The following is a 9,981-nucleotide window of genomic DNA, read 5'->3' on the forward strand; positions in this document are numbered from 1 at the left end:
CAAGTTACTATTTTTCATCAAAGTATATTACTTTCTGCTGCTGGTGTACTGTATTGGTCTTGCTGGATACCCTTGCCTTGCGTAAGGCTAAAATACCGACAGTGTTCTGCAAATCCACTTCTTTGTTTAAATTTTTTTGTAGTAGTCGGATGGTTCGTTTCATTTTATATGGAGAGCCATTGCTCCTTCTTCGGCTGGTCATTGAGAGGTTTTTTTGTTAGTCAGAGGTAGTTGGTTGCGGACGTGGCTGGAGCGGTTTGGGCATGTTCCTGACCAACCCTATCATCCACTGATATCTCAGGCAGTCTTCCTAATCCATGGTTTGTGTTCGAAAAGTTCTCTCCTCAAATTTGTTTCTGCCGAACAGGCTTGCATACATTCGGAATCTGAACCGCCAAGCTTTGATAATTTGCTGTCATATGGAGGAATAATTGATTAATTACTGATTGTAATGTTATTAGATGTCCGTTTCTATGACATGATATGAAATGAATTTTTGGCTTCAGTAGCTTTGTTTATTTCGCTTGAAGTTTGCAAAATATGCCGGACATTCACTGCCATTTGGATGGTGGTGCATTAGACAATGCCAAAGTTGTGTAGGACTAGTAGATTAAGGGGTTCATTAATGACCTATGCGATATTCATTAACATCGATTACTATTCTAGTTTAAGTCCTCGTACGCTGGTAACAATTACTCTAATCCGATAACTATCATGCGACTTTTACATACACATGATCAGAGACGCCACTTTTTCCACTACCAGGAATTTTTCGGATGCTGTGATTGACACAATCAGCCTCATTTCCACGAGTATCTCAAGATTTTCCCTAATGATATAAGCTCAGTTGATGCCTCTGTCTCACTGAAGGTCGGCTACCAACAGATATCCTCCTCCGGCGACGTGGATTCATCCGAGACAAGGATATCTAAGCTGGCTCCAGTGCCATCGAATGGGTGGCGTCAGCAAATCTCGACAAAGCAGGAAACGTTGCGCACCCGGCCCCTCCGTACATTCATTCATTTTCTGATCCTGACTGGGCCATGCGCCAGTGCTCGGATCTTCAGGTCTCTGATTCCTTGTGGCTGCTTGGCACACTTCAATCACTCAGCAAGGATGTGGAATGTTGACAGTTCTAATGACAAAAAGGCCCCTGGGGTTCATTTGTTTGAATCGACATTTGCTCCGTTTAAATCCACACAGATATCACTGTCTGTGGGGATTTTTCATCAAGCCTTATGTACTGGTAAAATATTGAGATCTTGTGTAAAATTGCTGCACTTGCGGTTCCGAAGAAAATCGGTTTGAAATATTTGCTCAGTGCAATAATGTTTTGGATATTAGGTCACAGCTGGTTTGGAGCATGTGCACCTGCGCACTTTGTTAACACCCAAGGAGCACCATATCGAGTTAATACGGCATTGGTTTAGTTACACTGTCATTTCGTCTATGTTGATTCATCCGCCAAGATAAATCTGAACCAAGCCTCTACATTAGTGCCAAATGAACCTGAAAAGATAGACTGGTATATGTGCATTGTAAGCGTTATTTAATGGCATTGGAAGTATTTAAGAAAATCACGAATACGCATACCTTTGAAAATTTTTACATCAAAAAAGTTTTTACAACAAAGCTCTTAAAACGTTAGGGAAACTTTTGTGTATCCTTTTGCACCTATGAATTTAGGCACGCTACAAAGTTCAATCTCAGTTGGGCGTTAAGATCAGGTGAATTTTGCGCCTTCTGCCAAAACCACCGATGAAACTTCTCAGATCAGCATCCGGCATTATTTCATATTTACTCTCCAAAATAGGCTAGACCTGCAAGAATGACATGGGCGGTCAAGGCACGGTTGACGTCTTCCCGTCGTCATGGACACGCGTCTCTATCGGTGAAGAGCCGCTGCATTCTCCATTGAATGATCGATTGATTAAATTGAAGCACCCGCTGAAGACTAGTCCAAAGAAGGCGAATGCGTTTGCAGCATCCCACGAGGAGCGAGAACCCGGTTTCTATTCTGGATCAGTTTTCGAATTTCCAAACCATGGTGACCCTCGCGACGTCAACAATCTGGCAGCCAAGTGTTCAACGAGTAACCTCACGAACTGGGAGGTGCCGGAGGGTACGAAGAAGGCAGGACTGTCTGTGATGTTAAGATAACTTTGCCTTTGGTGTCCTTTCATTTTTTGTGCATAAGCATCGTCGCACACTTTTTCGTCTACCATCCACACTGTTTGGAGGTTATACGATTTTTCCAAAAGATTGTGCTTTCAAGAATGCTTTTTCATGCTTACAGACACCTTAGTAATTCAAATGCAAGGCTGTTTCATTGGCAACTGGTTTGTTGGCATAAACTCGCGAGTGGTGTTCTGTTTCATTTCAGGGAGTTTTAGTACCCGCCCATGCACTGGAGATGTCCACTCTGGATCTTATTACGCCTCTGTTAGTTTATTAAAACGGCATAAAAGTAACTGACCTCACCATATTCAGGTCAAACCAAATTGACTTGTACTAGTAACTCGTACAAACTAGGCAAGTAATTCACTCTTCGCTTTTCTCATGTGTGGACACAACTTACACACTAGTTCTGGCTCCCAAACGTCATTAAGACAAGCTTCAGGCCTAATCTGTATTGAAGCGCGCCAAATCTCATTCTAAGGACAAAAGTGAATAACGTGCCTTGTCACCTGGCCCCATTTAAGTGCAAAATCAAGCAACTGAAGGTCATACAGAGTAGATGTGGAGCTGCTATTTGCACGTTGGAACTTTATCGACTTGGTGGACTCATGTCTACTGTTGGTCTAAGGCCGTTCGATAAGAAATTTCGCGCACGAAAGAGCCGATTTACCACGAGGAGATGCGAGACCGAAGGATTGCCAGCGTGACCCAACAAACTGGGTGAGTAGATGGAGCAATTACGGCGCCTTCGTGAGCACAAACCTATCGCCTAAACCTCAGACCAAATGACAGAAAACGGTATTCAACTGGAAATATTTTAAACCTGCTTCAGCACAAACTCCTAGCCAGTCGCCATTCTGAATATACAACTAACCACTCTGTTTTCGTATCTCACGTTTAAAGTGAACAGTTAGGTCGCGACAATCTTCGGGACCCCATTGGGACCACAGGAGGTAACTTTTTTGCACTTTAAATGCGGTGACTGGCGTATTGTAGTAGCCTAGAAGTCCATGTATCAATCAATCCAAGTCCGACCCCCGAGGAGATGAAACAATAGCGGATAAAATGTCGAATCTAAGAATCTTATATCGATACCCGAGAGGAGATAACCGAGCACGCGCGCCCACAAGAGTAGACGTGCTCTGAAATATGCTGTTATACATAGTTATGTAGGTATAAACAACTGCCAGTCGTTCACAAAACGGCGTAAAGGCAATGGTGCAGAAATGATGAGGGGAGAGGGGAGAGCCGAATGTTGTACAAAATTTTTCGTGTACAAAAGGCTAGGGGGGATCAGATCATTTCAGGGAGGAAGTGGAGGTCAATGCACAAGACAAATCTATAATTGCTATGTACAGGCAGGCATACATACAAACAAGCGCTTCTTGAACATATACAGGGTCGGGGCACATGCGGCTGGGGGTGTCTCGTATTGTCTACAGCGTCGGATAGGGGAAGAAGGGTAGAGACATGGCTTTACATTCTACGGTGCAGGGTACGCCAATGCTCATCCGATGGGCATCGATTATCACAGGCCGTTGAGTGGTCGGTGTTGCGATGTTTCGGTTGTCAAATGCAATTAGTTAGGGGAGTAGATTATAGGGAGTACAAGGTGGTTAATGAAGTAGAAGGTAAAAAGGCATCTCAAAAATTATAAAATCTCTGGCTGCCTTGGCGCATATCCAATTAAGTGCGATGCAGAAGAAAATGTGGTTTGAAAAATAGGTACTTTTGCTTGGCCTCCGACGTAATCTGACTCCACAATCTAGCGTGCAAAACGGTAGACCTAGTATTCACACCTGAGTTGAACAAGAGTATGAGGATATAAATTGTCATTCGAAGATACTTTTTGAAAATAATGAAGAACATAAAAACATTTGCCTTAATAGTAATCAAAACTAAGCAAAGTAAACGAGATTTTCAAATTGGGACAGAGGAAGAACAACTGTCTAGATTTCAAATTCAAAAGCATATACAGGACGGAAAGATTGAGGAATAAAGATCCTTATTAATATGTGGTCCGTGATACTCCAATTTGTTGCGCATGTTGGTTTAATCACAACTGAATACTGGCGTAGAGGTACTGCAGTTAACGAGCCAATGTCACGCCTGAGTTTAAGAGCCTGTTAACTCACCAAATGCCGATCACCTCCGCCGGCTGTTATGGAAGGTAGTGCGAACAGGCGAGGAGCTCTTTATTGCCATGGGGGAGGCTGATCGTCGCCGACCACAACTAGCAGTAGGGGGCAGGGCTAGACGCGATGATGAGGCGGAACCTAGGGGTTTCGTCCGCATCCTCACTTCACTAGTTTCGACTTCATCCTCTGTGTCACTGCTGCTGCTGCTGCTGCTGCTGCCAACGGCGCTGTTACTGCTGCCCTCGTCCTGCCGGTGGTGGAGGGAGCGAGAAGAGGAAGGAGTGGAGGAACGAGCACTGCCATTCTGCTGGAGAAATTCAAGGTCATCAACAAAGGCAATAACTGACTCCCGGTGACCAGTGATCAAATCGAACGACAATTGAGACACTCGTCGAAGACCTTCCATCAAAGCCCGTATCCTCTGAAGTAGGCCCTAAGAAGAGGAAATGAAGAACGAGAATAAGGTATTTATAGATATGACGATGACCGAGTATGCTAGATGTCATTTTGTTTTACAAGATATTCAACTAAAGCTTTATTTAGATCACAAAACGAAAGCCATAAACACCATGTCTCACGTGACACGTTTCAATAAAATTTGTGTAAATTTGCACACCCTCGATAGTGAACACACTCGTTGAAATCAAAAGCATAATGATTGATTGAAACTGACCGTAGTACGTTCTTTAACTACTTTGAGATCCATTTCAGCCTTAGTGCATTGCATGGGCTTATCATAAGCCCGTTTTTTCCTCCCTATGCCCTCCTGATCTGCGGCACGAGATTCAGAGGTGGAAGGGGAGGCAGGAGGGATGGCCTGCAAGAAGAGACGAGTGATCAGCTCCTGCTGCTGATCCTCGATGAAATCACGCATGGAAGACGCCTCCCCACCTTGCGTTCCCTGACCACTGCAGCATTCACACTGCTTTCGAAAGGTTCTATCAAATGCCCTGGAAAGCGTCGACAATTTCTCATATTCTACGCCAATCTAAGAAAGATTCGGGAATTAAATCATTTGGGATTTAGCCAAAAACGAGGGACGGCCTTTTATTTCGAAAACCGTGGCGAAGTGATATGTCAAAAGCGGTGCGCTAAAGTGAAAGTATCGAATGAACGCACCAAAAAAATGCTTTAAGTATGATAATGCCAAAGATGCCATAGTTTTACAGAGAAACGTATCAGGTCTAAGCGATTATAAGATTTGGTAGTGACTTATTTCGATAACAAAACCGTCTCCTAAAAGCAAACCAAGTTAGTTTTATAAACGCACCAGCTTTTCGCAATTTTTTAAACACAAGATAATTCGCCAGCAGTTCAAATCAAGTGGTGAAGTCGTGTCCACAGGATGATTTATAAAGCCCATTTCGGCCTGTTGATTGCGCAACTCGAGCAGCTCGGAGAGCGCAAAGAAGTCTGGATTTTTGGAACTGTCGACTTCAAATACCTCCAACTGCTCATACTGCACTTGATCGCGTGGACGCCGGCGCCGAAGCCCTGGCTCGAGAGAATGCCTGTTAATAGTCGATGAAGCTCGAAATTGAGAGATTGAGGGAGACTGAGGACCTTCTGGTCGTTGTCGTATCTCAGATGACCTAAAATCAGCGTTAAATAGCAAATGCTTTCGTGATAGGTAAAAACTTTATCTCTTAAATATTGTCAGGAAACGAAAAAACGCAGATTTGCGTTAAACAGAAAAATGAGGCGAAATCTAGAATGGACAAAAGAGGTGCTGAAATGTCAATCCCCGCAAGAAACCCGCCTATCTACGTAGCTGCATCTACAAGAGTATGTGTTTAATGTATGGTAAAAAGTCACTACTTTTAATATGCTTTTATGAACCCATAATTGACGCATGACAAGGAGCGTGTTCCACATCCTCGGATATCAAAACATTGCAGTTGGTTTGAGACAATTTTGCCACTTTAATAGTGACTGTAATTGTATTTAAACGAAGTACAACAATAAACAGGGTTTTAATTGCCCAGGCACTTGCAGCGCTTAAGTCGACTCAAATATCACACGCTTATACCGAACTTTTTATCGATGATGATTAGGAATAACCATGGCGATTGAAAGCTTTAAAAATGGTTAGAGAAATGGCATGCGACATTGAATGGAATATCATAAATCAAGCGAACCTGAGAAAGTGACCGGTTTTGGGTCCCCTCCAAAGCCCATTGAAACGTAAAGCCAGGTGTGATGGCTTGTACAGACGCATTCGCACAGGTCGGCCATGAATAACTGAATCCGCAGTTCCGACCATATCCACTTCTTTTTTCAAAGTCGTGTTTACAGTTTCAGAGTTCTGTAAGGAGCGCGAAGGCGACTGCTGATCTGCACGTTCCAGAGGGGATCGCCAAACACTTTTATTCGAGTCCATTGGATCCGTACGCAATTCCCACGTACATTGTTTTTTTATAACGCTTCCACTATTGCTTTGCTTTCTTGGTCGTTTGCATGGGGATGTGGTGGTTGTATTTGCATTACTCAAACTTTCAAAACAGTTCCTGTTGTTCGGATCGGACACACGAAGGATCGGCACAGTCGGCTGACCTGAACTGTCCATCGGAGTCGCCTTTGCAAAAAAAAACAGGTGTCAGAAATTGGACACTATTCGTACAAGTAATTCATACTCACATAGTAGCGGCGCACTTGATAAAAAATGATGAACAATAGCAGTCGGCATGTACCTTTGAGATTGTGTTGATTGAGGTCGATGGCACTTGATGAATGCATTCCTTGGACGTGGCAGTTGCAGGAGCAAATGGTAATGCTTGCTTCGCTGACGTACTGGGTTTTAAAGCGGGCCAATCAACCGAGGGAGTTTTTCTTAGAGGTGGAGATGTGGGCTGTAAAGCCACATGGAAACCACCTTGCACAGTATTACTTGTCACCGGTTGGCTCAGAACAGTTCGTACGGTCTAAAGATTACAAAACTTAACCTCATAAATCTACACAACACCAGAGTACCCAGCTTGAGCAGATAATTTTAACTATCTAAACGGGGTTTGCCAACAAGTCTAATAATACTGCTACTGTTATAAAACGATATTAAATTACCTGTTGAGCTGTTGCATTAGAGAGAAGAGGTTTCGTGGGAGTGGGAGTTCGAAAGCGGACCTGAACTACATTTCCAACCGACGCTGTTGCAGTCGAAGTTGTTCGCAGAGGGGTCGCCACAGCCGTAGCAGGGAAAACGTACATCGATTGTTGAGAGGCAAGACTGCCTGAATGAAAGGAAGACGCGGTAACCAAAGAGGCGGCAATCGAAGCAGTGGTAGTTGGCGCTGGTGCTGAGGTCACAGGAGGCTGCGTCTCATCCGAAGCAGTACTCGAGGATGAAGTGACTACCAAACCATGGAACTGAGGCGTCATTATTGGGGTTGCAGGTGATATAGCAACTTGTTCGAGATGTGGCGCAACTTCTTTTCCTGACTGACCACTGTTAGAAGTTGTGCGGACCTGCAGAAAACGCAGATTTAGCACTTGACCCGATCCGGGCGAACTCGAGTTAGCCACAGTAACAATAGGTAGCGTTGAGGAAGGATTGCTTGACTGCTGAAATACGAAATAGGTTTCATTCGACATAAAAATGAAGATGATCCCTAAAAAGTAGCAAAACCTACCAGAGCAGCCTCGATATTAGGAGTAGAAGTTGGAACAGTTGTAGCGGCTGAATTTACAACAGAACTAGTGATAACTTTTTGAATGGATGATTTAGCGGCACCGTCATTCTGCGGTGTGACCATTTCAACAATATTGACCACAGCTGACGACGCGCCGGTAGCCGTTGCTGTGGCAGGAGTTTCTGTTCCTTGTGGAGCTAAAAGTTGCTGTTTTCGAGCACGTTTTCGACTTGGAGTTAAAGGACAAGTAGGAGAATGGATTGGGGACAAGGGAGCAATAATAGGCTGCCGACCAATTGATGGACGACTTAGCGCTACTCCTGTGCTAGTTGGGCGATTTGGAGCGACCGCTATGGGAATCCTCGGCGCTGGACGAATAGTAGATTGACCACTTTTAGAGACGGATATCAAGGACGTTGGCTGATTGGCTTCAACGGATGCAGCAGGCACAGAAGAGTGGGAGACAAGACTGGAGGCTTTTAAAAATTGCGTCGTTGAGCTGACAATTGGATCAGGTACAGATTGACTTGCAGTGCTTACTTGTACCGAAGAAAGGGATGAAATATTGGCAGAATCACTCTTCATGGGCTAGATCAAAGAAAGTTCAAAGACGAGTACTATTTACCAACGGATATAAACACGTTTGTAACGTAACTTACACGAAGGGTGGTCAAAAGGTTGGGAGATGGATGAGGCACCGTGTCAACAGGAACGGCAATGGGTAGAATTTTAGCATTGGCAGTAGTTACAACGGTAGAGAATGACGCACCACTACTTAATGTGGAAGGTCGAGCAAAGGATTTCAGTTCAGTATTCTGTACGAGAGGCATTATTTGAGGTGAGGAAGACATTTTATTTGGCGTAATAATCGTTATTGGACTGAAATGTGTAGGGGTTGTGTCGGCCACACCACAATTCGAGTCAAAATCTGTTTTCTTTGGAACAGTTCCACCTATGATTGGAGGAACAAAGCAATATGGAATAGTACGAGAGTTAGAACAATCGACAAATCAGCATAATGCTTACCAGAATTAATGGCAACGGGCCGGTCTGCAACCTGCTCACTTGATGAAAGTTTTACAGAAGGAAAAATTGCAAACTGCGGTTGAACAGATATTAACGTATCTGAAATCGTTGCCGTGGAATTAAGGAGAAGCCTAACAGGCGAATTTCGTATAGTAGTTGACAACACGGATTCTGGGGTAGTCGAGGCGAGGGTTGGTCGACTTACAACAGTAGGAACAGGAACAACCGAAGGAGCAGTGTCCACATTGGTGGAATGCTTGGTTGGAGTCCTTGGATTTTCAAAAAAGTGTATTTATGTCTAACATAAGACGCATTAAAGACAATAACTTCATCGTATCAGAGTCGATGAAGAAAACCCGAAAGCACCTGGGAAGGATGCAAGTCTAGCGCACATAAAGACCGAATAAAAATAAGAGGAGTCATAAACGCATTGTAAATGTACGGGCAACTACGTAAAAAAAATATTTGTTTTGCTGTCAGCACCACAACAGGAAACTATCTCAGAAAAAGGGGGTACAAAAGATCAATAGGCCAAAAATGATTTCAAAGGTACACTTTATCAAAAAAGGCAAAGAGCGATTCAAATACTACAATCTGCACAAATGAAACAAACGCTATTCAGAAACGGAAGTATCGACAACATATGCAGACCGTCAAAGATAAAACCTTGAATACTGAGGATAACCGTAGAAGTAAGTGTAGATCAAACAGGCAGATACAGAAACAAATTATACCTCATCACCACACAAGTCAGGCCAATATGGACGTTACAAAAAACGATACAAATAGAGCACACGGGCGACAACTAAAACAAATGAAATTTGAAAAAAGGATTAAAAATAAGCCCAAAAAAGCAAAAAAAATTACAAAAGTCTCAAGTAAAAAGTAAGTAAAAGGTAAAATTAAACAGGAAAAAGATTCAATTAGAATTAAAAAGTGTAAAAAAAAGCGAAAACTTGTAACATGAAAGAAAAAGAAGTTGCGTCCGACTTGTTATAACCTTCCATCATATA

At 43.3% G+C, this 9,981-nt stretch overlaps 2 protein-coding genes across 2 annotated transcripts in view; one reads left to right on the top strand and one right to left on the bottom strand. All coding sequences in view use genetic code 11, as the record gives it.

Annotated features, from left to right (window-relative positions):
- Window positions 1-2,160, top strand: part of EGR_03658 (hypothetical protein) — a gene marked incomplete at both ends in the record, with an annotated part of 2,623 nt that extends 463 nt beyond the window's left edge. Inside the window, 2 exons of the mRNA XM_024492907.1 lie at window positions 848-1,158; window positions 1,819-2,160. Coding sequence (XP_024352790.1) covers window positions 848-1,158; window positions 1,819-2,160 — 653 coding nt within the window. The remainder of the gene's footprint in view (window positions 1-847; window positions 1,159-1,818) is intronic.
- A 607-nt stretch (window positions 2,161-2,767) lies between these two features.
- EGR_03659 (hypothetical protein) lies at window positions 2,768-9,975 on the bottom strand (the record flags this gene model as incomplete). The annotated part of the gene is made up of 11 exons (XM_024492908.1): window positions 2,768-2,894; window positions 4,328-4,749; window positions 4,990-5,304; window positions 5,587-5,908; window positions 6,455-6,891; window positions 7,007-7,237; window positions 7,377-7,871; window positions 7,943-8,530; window positions 8,602-8,894; window positions 8,969-9,237; window positions 9,959-9,975. 11 exons carry the CDS (start codon window positions 9,973-9,975, stop codon window positions 2,768-2,770), a joined length of 3,516 nt encoding a protein of 1,171 aa, XP_024352791.1.
- Window positions 9,976-9,981: the final 6 nt, after the last annotated feature.

This window comes from Echinococcus granulosus (assembly GCF_000524195.1).
Source record: "Echinococcus granulosus chromosome Unknown EG_S00019, whole genome shotgun sequence".
NCBI classification, from domain to species: domain Eukaryota; kingdom Metazoa; phylum Platyhelminthes; class Cestoda; order Cyclophyllidea; family Taeniidae; genus Echinococcus; species Echinococcus granulosus.